The sequence below is a fragment of the Coffea eugenioides genome, chromosome 6 (genome assembly GCF_003713205.1).
Source record: "Coffea eugenioides isolate CCC68of chromosome 6, Ceug_1.0, whole genome shotgun sequence".
Taxonomy (NCBI): Eukaryota; Viridiplantae; Streptophyta; class Magnoliopsida; order Gentianales; family Rubiaceae; genus Coffea; species Coffea eugenioides.
In genome coordinates this window covers 7,612,676-7,625,374 of record NC_040040.1, presented here as the reverse complement: position 1 = coordinate 7,625,374, position 12,699 = coordinate 7,612,676, and the positions used below count along the sequence as shown (strand labels likewise).

The 12,699-nt window shown below is 36.3% G+C and overlaps 1 protein-coding gene across 1 annotated transcript; it reads left to right on the top strand.

The window, feature by feature from the left end:
- The first annotated feature begins 2,464 nt into the window (after positions 1 to 2,464).
- On the top strand, positions 2,465 to 12,665 carry LOC113775790 (CCR4-NOT transcription complex subunit 10-like). Its single transcript, XM_027320800.1, has 6 exons — positions 2,465 to 3,080; positions 4,804 to 4,890; positions 6,786 to 6,968; positions 7,080 to 7,166; positions 7,240 to 7,311; positions 10,360 to 12,665. Exons 1-6 carry the CDS (start codon positions 2,823 to 2,825, stop codon positions 12,316 to 12,318), a joined length of 2,646 nt encoding a protein of 881 aa, XP_027176601.1. The 5' UTR covers positions 2,465 to 2,822; the 3' UTR covers positions 12,319 to 12,665.
- Positions 12,666 to 12,699: the final 34 nt, after the last annotated feature.

The window sequence follows — 12,699 nt, the reverse complement described above, 5'->3', positions numbered from 1 at the left end:
CTAACAAGAGAATCTGCAAATATTTGGAAGGCCAGCTCCGTGAGCCAACTGAGACTTTCTTTGTCTTGTCCCAAGTCATATACAGATCTTTCCTCTTAATTTTTTTTTTGGAGTTCATAGTTAAATCTCTTGATTGAGGATCAAGTGCGAGAAACAATTTGCCTGTCCAGTCCCTTGTATAAAGTTGAATCAAAATTTTTGGCAATTCTTCCTTGAGCAATCGAGTTTCAGTTGAACTTGTAAAATTGTTCAATTAAATAGTGAACTCACCATTTAAGAATTAATAACAAGTAGGAGATGATGCATCTACTAATGATGATCTAAGTCTGATCATAGTACTGATCTTTTCGAGTTCTTTATACTTGGAGAAGAGAAGGAATTATGACCGGGTGTGTTTGAATAGAAGATTATTTTTTAAAAAATATTTGGAATAATATTATATAATATACTTCTTGTGATGTGATGGATGTAAAATAAAAATTTAATTAGAAAAATTAAAAAATGTATTTAAAATGCAAGAAAATTTTTTTTCTCCAAAATTATAGCAATCTAAACAGACCCACCGACTCTCGCTTGATGAAGATTTGCGGGTCAGAGGAGCAACTTTAATATCTCTAAGAAAGTTGAGATTTTGCATTATCAAATTTAGTGGAGTCGTGAAGACCTGTGTTTCAGTTTGTATTCAAGTCGATTTAGCCGTATTGATTGTTAATTAAATGACCATATTTAAGGAGATCGAGTCATTAATTTGTTCCATTTGGATTACTAATATTTTAGAGTTTTTATAGAATAATATAATGCTGTAATATGATACACGTGAGTAAAAAAGTGATCAGAAGATGCGGCAATAATTTTTTGAGGAAAAATAGCAATCCAAACAAGAGTAAAAACTCATATGATCTATTCAGAATTTGCCGATTGGCTAGATCCAACTCATGATCTATTTGAACCAAACTTCCATCCTCTGAAAGGAAAGGAAGCCTAAAAATCTATTCTCTAACATTACAGTTCATTACTCTAAAATGCCTTTTTCACGTATTCTCGAGTTAAAGGTGCGTGGTTCTTGCTTGCTTTTTCTTTACGTGCTTTTTGCTTGAAAGTAAACGTACCCATGAACGTTGTTGATGTCGGTTCTCAACCAAGCAGCTCTCGCCATGGAGAGAGCCCGCGAGGTTCTGTCCAAAAAAGCTTTGTCCAAATTGGGTGTATTAGACCACAATTATATATGCTTAAGAATATAATTAAGTGAACTAACGTTTTTTGTCCGTCGGTCTCACTTGAGAAAGCATTAAAGGCTTCTGTTTATTGGTCATGAATTGCTTGGTGGAATAAATATCTGCGGATATTATATCCTGTCCCTTTACTTCCTTTTAACCATCCTAGCGATTTGAATCTTTATGTTGCTTAGGATATCTTATCTTTTTAAGGTAAAGGATTGCTTGACAAGCATAGAAAATGGTCAAAAAAAAAAAAAAGATTGGCTTATTCATCCACATTCATAGAAATGAGCATCACCAGCAAGAGTCAATGGATACAATACCAATGCACAAATAGTTTTACTTACTTAACCAGTCATCCTATATAAATCAAGAATGGAGTATTGAAAACAAAGTAATTTTCTGCCAAAACACAATAGTCTTCTTATAATTCAATTTTTTAAAAGCTTCATTTACAACCATGTACATGACATGAGAGCTGATTGATGCGGACATGTATGATATTTTTTCTTTCCTCTTATAAATACTAGTAGTAGCATATTTGGTTGGACTCTCCTCCTTGCTGCATTTTATCACCTGCGGAGGATCATCCCTGCTGTCACACATTTCTTTCCTTCAATTTAAAATAAGCCTATATCTTTCCTTCTATTTAAAACAAGGTCTGTTTAACCGAACACATGTTAAAATATATTTCATGTGTCATATTTTTAGAAATATGAGATTAATTAGAGAAATTATATAAATACAAGGAAAAAGAAGGTAGGTAAAATTAAATAATAAAAATATATAAATTCAAAAAAGGATAATAATTATTAATATGTGTACATATATAATAAGTTAATAAGGTGAATTTTAGATCTATTAATGAGTATTCAGTGTACACCCTTTAGAAAAATTGTTGGAGAAAAAAAAAAAAAGAAGAGTGGAAGTACACACACAAGATAAAACAAAGCTCCAAAATCTCAAGTACCATAAACAGTGCAAAACATTTCCTGTTTCAGACAAAAAACTGTGGTTTCTTACACCGTCCGATCATTCCATATCAAACCCAAATCACAACTTTCTCTTCCATCCAACGGCCCCAACAAAGTCCACGCCCACACATTCCTACTCCGCAGCGGCACCATAACACTGAATACCAATAACAAGGTGGCTCTTGTCAATACAGGGAGACCCCCCATCCCCCTGCCCCGGTCCACCCGAGCCGAAAATCAAGTGATTAACTAGCAGTATAATAACACACACCCCCCTCCCCCGCCTCGTTCTTTCTCTCTCTAGATTTTTCACTCTCTCTCTATCCATTTCTATTTTCTCGCAAAATCAACCCGTCTCAATCAATACGCAATCTTCCAATACGCCCGTGCATATATACAGATATAGAAAGATTTATCTTTTTACTGTCCGTAATTTGAAATTCTAGGGTTTTTTTTGGTCTGGTTATCGCTCAATCTTCGCAATTTAGATTCAAATGTGGGGAATAAAGTAGAGTAAGTGGGGACGGAGGGGTTTTAAGTAGAGAAAGCTAGGGTTTTTGGATTAGCTGCTGGTACTTTTTTTTTTTGTAATTAGTTTTATTAATTCTTGAAGTCGATCTGTGAGTGTGAAATGGATTCTTCTTCGTCGATGTCGTCGCCGGCAATCATGGTTGGGGATAGCAATAATAACGTTAGTAGCAATAACAGAGATGGTGCTTTGTCGCCCACGGCCGCTGCTTCTCTGCGAGGGTCGATGGAGGATGACGTGGCTCTCTCAGTAGCTGCGGGGCTTGCTAAGGAGGCGGCTCTCTTGTTCCAGGCCGGGAAATTTGCGGAGTGTGTCAGTGTGTTGAAGCAGCTCTTGCACAAGAAAGAGGACGATCCGAAGGTTAATTTAATTTTTGGCCTTTGTATGTTACTTTTATGAAGCTTTCTCTTCTTTAATTACATTTTAGAGTTTTTTTTTTTAAGTTTGGTTCTTTATTTAGTGTCTGTGGAAGTGAATTACGATTTGGATTAGTTTTTGACGTGGAATATATTTATTTTGGCACATTCAGAGGATTATTGAACGTGAAAGTTTACATTTTTAGTTTTTTTTTTTAATTATTTATGCGACTGCTTGCCAAGAGCAGCTTGCTGTTGGAATTATTAAAGAAGCAATTTCTGAGGTCAGACTTCATATTTTGTTACAATGTCTATCGCCAAGGTCTCAGGTTGTATCAGTTATAAAAGAAAGATGCACTTATAATAGTTGGGAGTTGTGGTAGATTGTGATAACTTGGGAGACAGATGGAGGTGGAATTCTGATGATTGGTTATATTGGCCTTTGAAGGCTTGAGAATGAAGATGGTAGCTTGAACATGTCTGTTTCTCAGCAGTAGTTTGAAGTTGCTGGTTCAGCTTGTGTTCTTGGAGCTCTGGAAAGATACCAGGATTGTAAGGGGAATAAATTTGGGAAAAAGACAAGTGTCGTGCTAACTTATGTCTGTAAGATGTTCCTTTTTGGTGGAATTTGAGATTCTTTATGTTTCAATTTTTTGTCCTTGAGAGAATTACTTTGTGCTATTCTTTCTAATGGCACCCTCTAGACTGATGGCTGTCATAACTCAGTGAGGTTCTTATATTGGCCCGTGCATATTCTTCCCAATCTACCTGGTTGTGTTTTTTTGCTTACCTGGAGCCAATTGATGATGGTTGTACAGGTTCTTGAATAGCTACTGGCCTGTATTGTAACATAGGATGGCGGTATTTTCACATTTACTTCTATTTATCTTTGTCTCCAAGAATGGTTCGTTTAATGGCTTTCTTCAGATATAAAAGTTGGGGACCACTACATAGATTCTTGCCGAGAACTTACTAGCAAGGCAGTTGGGCTGTTTGTCCTTGCCTCCTGATTGGATTTTTGGATACTGACTGCTGGATGGTTTCATTTATTTTGTCTATGAGAAGAATGATCTTGATGTAATTTGGGGATTGAATCCTATCGTTTTGTTCTTCTTGTTAATGTGGATACAACTGTAATAACAATATCGCACCCGGTCGTCTTTGGTAATAGACTCTCTGCTGGAATTCGCTGTTACATAAAAGTGATGGCAATCTTTTACATCTTGAGGAAAGGATAAACACAGGATTCAATTCCTTGTGTAGTGCTCACACTAAATTAACAGCACAAGCAATTGAACAACATGATTTGTCAAATCATGACTCGAGTGTTCACCTTTTGCACACGGTCTTTTAGTTGGCAGACATCTTTGATGGTGTAATTCCCTAGAAAAGATTCTTTGGCCTTTTGATGTTCCTTTTGTTAACTAGAATAACATTGGGATTAGTTGTGCATTCTTTGGTGGTCGAACATAATATCCTGCTGTTACTTTGTACTTGAATTAAGAAACTTCAGTCTGTGTTTTTCTGTTGGGTGGTTTTCTACAAAGATGTGAAGATATATAGACATGAAAATTTGCATGTAATCTTTTAAGAGCCATTGTTTGCTAATTGCAAGTCTGAATTTTTAAGATTCTGTCAACAGAGATTAGTTTTTATGATTGTTTGGTTTTTGTCTCGTATAGGGCTTATGTACTCATTATCCTACTTTTCTATATCCTTGATTATAGATTCTTCACAACATTGCTATTGCGGAATACTTTCAAGATGGTTGTTCAGACCCTAAGAAGCTTCTTGAAGAACTCAATAATGTTAAGGTATGCCTTCGTATGGTGCTTTACTTCTTCTAAGTAGTCGTACATGAAAGTGGATTGATTTATCCTTTTGCTGGGCTTCTTTTTCCCAAAGTTCCATCTAGACATGCCATGTTGTCAATTGACAATATTTGGATTTATGAGCTTGCGTCTCTTGTGTTGGCACAATTTGTAAAGAATTGGCATTATTGTGGGAAGGAATGTGCAATCATAAATATCAGCTGGGACGTTTAAGTTCACTAGAGCTTTAATTAGGAGCTCGGATGATATTTGGCAAGGTTCTGCTTTCCATCTTATTGGCATTTATTTTTCAGAACTTTTACGATAGAAGTGCTATAAGATCGTACTTCCTAACCTAATGTATTTTTCGGCAATCAGATGTTGGTTTTAAGATCCTGGATCGATGACCTGAGTAGAATTAAAATTCATATAGTAGTTTCCAGAGTCTTTATTTGTCTGTGCATATGTGTGTGTATATTTTTTCAGTTTTGGACTCAATTGGGTTTCTGTATTGGGTTCATGCACCGTTTCTAATCCTTTGCTAAATCAGTGAATTCCATTTGTCTTCTTCGTAGCACATCGGGCCAAACCTCTGATAATTTAAGCACATGAGAGTTTTTGGTGACAACACGACCGTTTTTGATTTGCTCCAATTTTGAATGTTTGTTTATATAAAAGGATTATCCTTTTGCTTGAGAAAAATGATATTTCACCTCTCCACGTCACATATACTTCTTAGCTAAGCTCTATTAAATCTGATTCAGGAATAACTATTTCATATCATTTTGAGAATCAGGTTTGAATACTTATGTTTTTGTTGGAGTGTATGGAAGCATCTTTGTGTCACCTTCAAGAGCCAGATTTGACATGTTTTTGGGAAATTAGACCTGTATGCAGTCTTGGGAATTCCTGGGTCGAAGTTCGAGTTTGAATTATTCTTCTGATTTGATTGTGTTTCTTTTGATGTGGAGTTGCATTTTTAGTAATTTTTATTGCAAGAGGTTTTCTTGCCTTTTCAATGATGGTCTTTGTTGCTGCCACTTATTTTTGTGAACTTTATTTTTTTTTCGCATGTATCTAATTCAACAATAATTGTTATTCCATTCTCTATTATAATGACTTTCCAGTGTTTCGTAAGTTGTATAGCTGACATATTTCTTTGGGATTTTATTTATCTAAGGTTGGGACAGAAGTTTTTGTTCTGCTCTTTGGCTTAATTGGAGATGATATTTTCATGCTTTATTTATGTTGCATTTGCTTTTGTTATTCTCTACCTATAAATATCTGTATAGTTTATTATCACGTTATGAACCTTTATTCAATGTTAAAGATATGTCAGTCAACAAACGGATGCTTGAAAGGTTTTTGTGGGCTAGCATTTTGCTACCGTTGGATTGTGTGTTATGATATTGTATTTGACTGTGAAGTAAGTTAAATGGTCATTCAATAAAAAATTATTCTTCTAAATGGCTGTGATAAGAATTTTGATTGGATGACGTAGAAGAAGATAGTTGATCATCTATGGTAAGCATTGGTTGTGCTGTTTTCTTTTTGTATGCTTTATGGATTCTCCTATATCAATTCTCTGATGAGAGACTTTCCAATCTTATGTTACGGTTTCTCGTATTTTTCTGTCAAGATATGAATAAGAAGTTTGAGTATACGTGTTTAAGCTTTTGCAAGTAATTTGAGGAATAAAGGACAAAGAAAAGGAAAGGGATAGCGAATAGCACATATGAAATCGATCTACACTTGTCAAATTTTAGGAGTAAATTGGTCCAGAAAACTTGGAATTGGGTAGTTGTTGTACAGTGCCACACTAATCCGGGTCTGAACTATCTCTGTCCTATTCTTACTTCTAGTTACTTCACTTTTTTTTTTTTTGGTTTTATTTTCAGAAACGAAGTGAAGCACTTGCTCATGCATCTGAGGAACAACAAACAGAGTCAGTCGGCAGCACTAGCAGACTTGCAGTTGGAAGTAAAGGAAATAGTAATGTATCAAATTCATATTCTGTCACAAGTAGCCTGCCTGTTGTCTACACTGATGAATTTGATACTTCGGTTACAATATTTAACACGGTATGCTCATTTGAATGGAATGAACAGCTATTATCTTGGCTCTGTGGGTTTCTTGTTTGTGGAATGTTTTTGTGTGCGTGGTGTTAATCTGAATCATTACATTATTCTCAGGCAGTCATCTGGTTCCATCTCCATGAATATGCAAAATCATACAGGATTTTGGATGCATTGTATCAAAATATTGAACCCATAGATGAGGTAATTATTTGTGGAATAGATGTTGTCTTATTTCTTTTTTAAGTTTCATTGATTAATCTCTGAATACTTGCAGGGGACAGCTCTACGTATTTGCCTTCTATTGCTGGATGTAGCATTATTTTCGAACCATGCATCTAGATCTGCTGTAAGTTCTGCTTGATTTACTTGTTTGCTTCGTGCAAAGATTTAGTATGGGCTTAATTGGACGAATGTGGTTCTTGGTACTGATTAACAAGGACTCTAAAGGAATGCTTGGTTTCCACTTTGGAGCATGCTGTTCTCCATTCCTTAATTATACTTCGTATAAAATACAAGTGTAAAAACCATCTAATATAATTATACAAAAGAGGAGCTCTGCTTTTAGAATTACCTCCTCTTTCTTTTGTAGACATGCTCTTTTGTTAGTTACTTTTTTCTCCCTTATGATCTTAACCACAATAAGTTCCTGGAGTAAAATGAAACAAAATAAGAAGAAAAAGTTTCAGATAAATTACCTACAACTAGCATATATGTTGAATAAGCACAGACATATTCTATGCCTATAGCGCCAGTTTGGATGGTAGACAAGGGAAAAAGATAGATGACAAACAAACAGAGGAGATAGAGCAACCTTTGCTGAGTTCTTCACAAAGCTCATTTCTGTATAAAAAGATAAGATGCCTCTGTAAATTTTTGGTATGGTCTTAACTTCTATTTAGTATGATTTTAACCTTCAAGAGGTCCACATGGATTGCACTTGCCTAGGTTGAGGGAAATCATACGACCTTGCTTCCGCAGAATATATCACGCATCCTCTTTTTTTTAGTATGATTTTAACCTCTAAGAGGTCCATATGAATTGGACTTGAGTAGGTTGAGAGAAGCCATACAACCTTTGTTCTGCAGAGTATATAACTCATGCTCTTTGTTTAGCTAATAATAATTATACCTGTCTTAGAAGTTGGTTAGCCAGATCTCATTTGATCTAGTATTGACACAACAAAGGAAAAAGTCAAAGTAAGTTATATGGATACCATTTGAGACCCATATGCATCTTATGGAGGCCAGAAATGCTCATCTAGCGGTGAGGGCATAATCTCCTGAAAAGTTAATAGAATCTCTTGCCTGGTTGAAAAACTGTGTTTCATGGATAAATGTGAACTTGAATGTCTATGCTTTTCATTTGCCACCATTTCCTTTTCCAGTTATCTTGAAAAATTTGTCCCTGTTAGAGTCAAATACTATAGTCAAGTTTCATGAATCCATCATAAAGCTGCTTTAGCATCAAGGACTATTGAAAGTTGGATCTTTAAATAGATTGTTAACTTCATATATTTTGGGAAAAAATTACCAGTATAGATGTCATAGAGCAGCGCTCTTAAACTGTGTGCTGGTCAAAGTCGCCAATGAAGATGGGATCAATATGGTACTATGAAAAAGATAAAAAGCTTTATGTTAATACTACTGTGTTTCACTTGTCAAAAGAAAAAATATCCTTCTAAAACTTTGAAATTTTTGTGTAAATCTTTTAGGGATCTATATATTCAAACACACAAGTGTGTGTTGTATCAGGATTGATTTCATTTTATCCTAGGAAGGTTTTGATTGATTGATTAAATCTAGAAATGCACGTATCTATGATTGTCAATGACAAGACTTTCCTTATGGTGGGTTACTAATCAAGTGCTTAGGGAATAGTTTGCTATATTATGAGTTCTCAGAAGTGGTTTTTCATATCATGGATTCTCTCTACTTTATCTTCTTGGTTATAAAATCTTTGAACTAATTGATGCCTCTTGCTTGTATCTTTGATTTACAATTTGGAAATTTACTTTCTCAAAAAGTAGTTTAGCTGTCCTTTGTTGAGATGCACTTGGTGGATCCCATCTTGTATGCAGGAAGGCTAATGTTCTTGTATGGTCTTTTTGAGTATTTGGGCCAATTTAGCTGAATCATAGATTACAAGGTGTCACATAGCCTTAATGTGTATGAATGCTAATTCTCCTTGTCTTTCCTGTCTTGTGATCTTAATTCAACTGAAAGGAGAAACTGAGTACATTGCATGATACCCCTGCTGCTTGGGTTTGGCAACGGGGAAGTAAAATCATATTAAAGCATTGATTTTGCATAAAGAAATGGACTATCCTTACCAATACCAATTTTTAATGGGGCATACTTTTTGACTGAGACTCATCTTTACTGTTGATACTTTTAGAGAGGAATACTTACCAGGATAAAGAAGATAATTATAAAGAAGATAAAGAATCATATTAAGGTGGTGGTGGATCAGAAGATTATTAGTGATAGACTGTGGTTGGTATTTAAAATTATTTTGTCTTGCACATTCCAATGTAATGTGGATGAACTTCCCAGATATCATATTTTTGAATATATGCAGTGTACGCCTCTATGGATAATATGGCCAGTGTTGATAGAAAGTCTTCTTGACTATCTTAACGTCTGTATGTTTTACTTCACATAAACATGGGAAGATAGTCTTATAAGTTCTTAGTCTTCTAATAATCTAAAGGCTTTTGCTCCTTGGATAATGCTTTCACAAGAGAAGTTGGACTGGTCAAGCAATTTTCAGTTAATTTCCTGCATGGGTACTTATCCTTGTTGACACATCCTGGTCTGATATGGTCATTGTTCTTTCTGCTCTGATCCCTTCTCCCAGAGTGGTGCTGTACTGGCTAAGGCAATTTTAAGTTTAGGCTACCATGTTGTCCCTGATACTGTGTTTGCACCAATTAATATGGTAGAGCTATTGAAGTTTATGCTTTCAATTCGTACGGGAGAAATACATAATGGGATGGTATAAGCGAAAAGTGCCAAGTCTTGGAGTGGTATAAGGTAGGAAAGAGAATAGTAAGTGAAATTTTATTTCTTTTTAGTCTCGCAACTGATTTAAGGACTGCCTCATTGTTTTCAACATGGAGTTGAAGTTAAGTGGTTGTGATGCTTCTTGTTTACCATACTGAAAATGGGATGCTTCCAAACACGGTAGTATTGATTGTTATACCATGCTATTATTTAGTCCTGTTGATATATATTGCATTTATTGCAAATTTTGGTAGTAGTTGTTTAATTGTAGTTTTGAATGGTTACAGTACCCTTTTATTCTTTTCTTGTAATATCTGATAATGTACACGTTAAAGCTATCCTAAAAATATTTACTTATGTATACTTATTTAGTTGTCATTTGTATTGTTTAGGATGTGATTAGCTATGTGGAGAAAGTATTTTGTGCCAATAGCATGACCAACCAAGTAGATAATGGAAGCTCATTGCATCAACCTACCATGGTGTCAAAATCTGCTTCATTTTCTGCTACAATTCCTGGTGCCTCAAATTCTGATTCAGCTTCTTCTGCAAATGTTTTGGAAAGTTCGTTATCTAGAACTTTATCAGAAGAGGCACTTGAGGATGAATCATTGCAGTTACTATCATCCCTGGATATTGGTGGAGAGAATCTGCCAAGACCATCTAGTCTCCAATCTTCAAATGATGTTTCAAGGATTCAAACTGACGATTCTATCTCAACGGTTGATCTCAGGCTTAAGTTGCATCTTTACAAAGTCAGTTTTCTGCTCCTTACCAGAAATATCAAGGCAGCTAAGCGTGAAGTTAAGATGGCTATGAATATAGCGCGCGGCAAAGATTATACATGGGCACTTTATCTGAAGTCGCAGCTTGAGTATGCTCGGGGAAATCACCGTAAAGCGTGCAAGCTTTTGATGGCATCAAGTAATCTAACAGAAATCGGAATTTCTAGCATGTATTACAACAACTTTGGCTGCATCTATTATCGTCTTGGGAAATATCACGCATCAAGTGTATTCTTTTCCAAAGCATTGCGTTACAGGTCAACTTTGTTGAAGGAGAAACCTGTAAAGCTAGCAACTTTCTCACAGGTTAAGTCTTGGCAGATGGCATATAACTCTGGTCTGTCGCTCTTGTCTTGTGGGAAACCAGTACATGCTGCTCAATGTTTTTACAAGGCTGGTCTAACTTACTACAACAGGCCTCTCCTGTGGCTGAGAATTGCTGAGTGCTGCCTTATGGCACTGGAGAAGGGGCTTTTGAAGTCCAATTACTCTAGTCCCTCTGATGGCTCTGATGTTAAAGTTCATGTTGTTGGTAAGGGAAAATGGAGGCAACTTGCATTGGAAGATGGGGTTTCAAGAACTGGGAAGTTTGATTCTGTTGGGAGAGATGATTTTTCTTTCGGCAACGGTAGACTGCCCGAGTTGTCAATGTCCCTTGCTCGACAATGTCTTTTAAATGCATTGCACTTGCTTGAAAGCTCTGATTCAAAATATTTGAAGTCTGGTTTGCTTTCTGATTCTGCTGCTGAAGGAAGTGAATCAGGAGACTCGTCGTCTTCCAAGGCCACAAGCTACAAGAATCTAGCAGGTGGTGATCCAAAGTTATTGAATGCAGCAGTAGGCTCAGGGCAGGCCAACACAAATGGGGAGGTAAAAGAGCAAAAGTGTGGAAATGGTCAAAACACTTCTCTGCTAAACTCTGTCAGTGATTATGAAGATATTTGTAGGAAAGAGAACCAAATGATCGAACAAGCTCTTCTAGCTGATATGGCATACGTAGAGTTAGAACTAGAAAACCCACTTAAGGCTTTGTCAACAGCAAAGTCTCTTTTGAAACTTTTCGAGTGTTCCAAAATATACGTCTTTCTGGGTCACTTGTATGCAGCTGAAGCTCTATGCCTGCTGAACCGGCCAAAGGAAGCTGCTGAGCATTTGTCCGTCTATGTGACTGGTGGAAGCAATTTTCAACTGCCATACAGCCAAGATGATTTGGAAAAGTGGAGTGTGGAAAAGATAGTGGATTTTGAGGAACCGAATGGTGGGCCTTCATCTGTTAATGCATCGTCTTCTGATGAATTTCAAGGTTTTACGTTCCTCAAGCCTGAAGAAGCTCGTGGAACTATTTGTGCTAATTTAGCTCTCCTGGCCGCAGAACTGGGGGATCCTGGGCTGGTCCAAGATGTTATGCAAGCGACAGCTTCGGCACTAAACAGTCCCCACGTTATTCTTGCTACTGTTTACTTGGATCTTCTGCAGGGGAAGACACAAGATGCTCTTGCCAAGTTGAAACAGTGTAATCGTATTAGATTCCTTCCTGGTAGATCGACACTGGATGGCTCTAGTTGATGGTCCGGGTTGTATTGATGGTTCTTGTCAGTTTTATTCAACCTATTTCTTAATTCGAATCAGCAGGTAGGTTAGCAATCCTTTGAAGGGAGGATTTGTAACATATATATAGTTCAAATCAGGAAATAAGTTTTAACTTTCGATTTTTTTGTTTCTCAAAAATTTTCCTTGTAGGCTGTAGTAATAGGCGGTGTAGCTGAGATTATTTGATTGTCTCAGATGCCCACCTAAAAGATTTGAGATGTAGTTTTGATTCAGGTGATTGTGTTTTAGAGCCTAACGTAGTTCAGCTTTGAATTTGTAGAGAATGTGTCATTGAGAGATGAATCAAAGAAATTTTCAGTTTAGTGTGGATGTTCTTGTTAGGTAGTCTTCATATCA

What these genes read in the sequence shown, in the direction of transcription:
- LOC113775790 (XM_027320800.1), top strand. Translation starts at nt 2,823, where the DNA reads ATGGATTCTTCTTCGTCGATGTCGTCGCCGGCAATCATGGTTGGGGAT. An exon ending in ATATTGAACCCATAGATGAG is followed by an intron (nt 7,167 to 7,239) that starts GTAATTATTTGT and finishes GAATACTTGCAG; the next exon opens with GGGACAGCTCTACGTATTTG. An exon ending in ACCATGCATCTAGATCTGCT is followed by an intron (nt 7,312 to 10,359) that starts GTAAGTTCTGCT and finishes TGTATTGTTTAG; the next exon opens with GATGTGATTAGCTATGTGGA.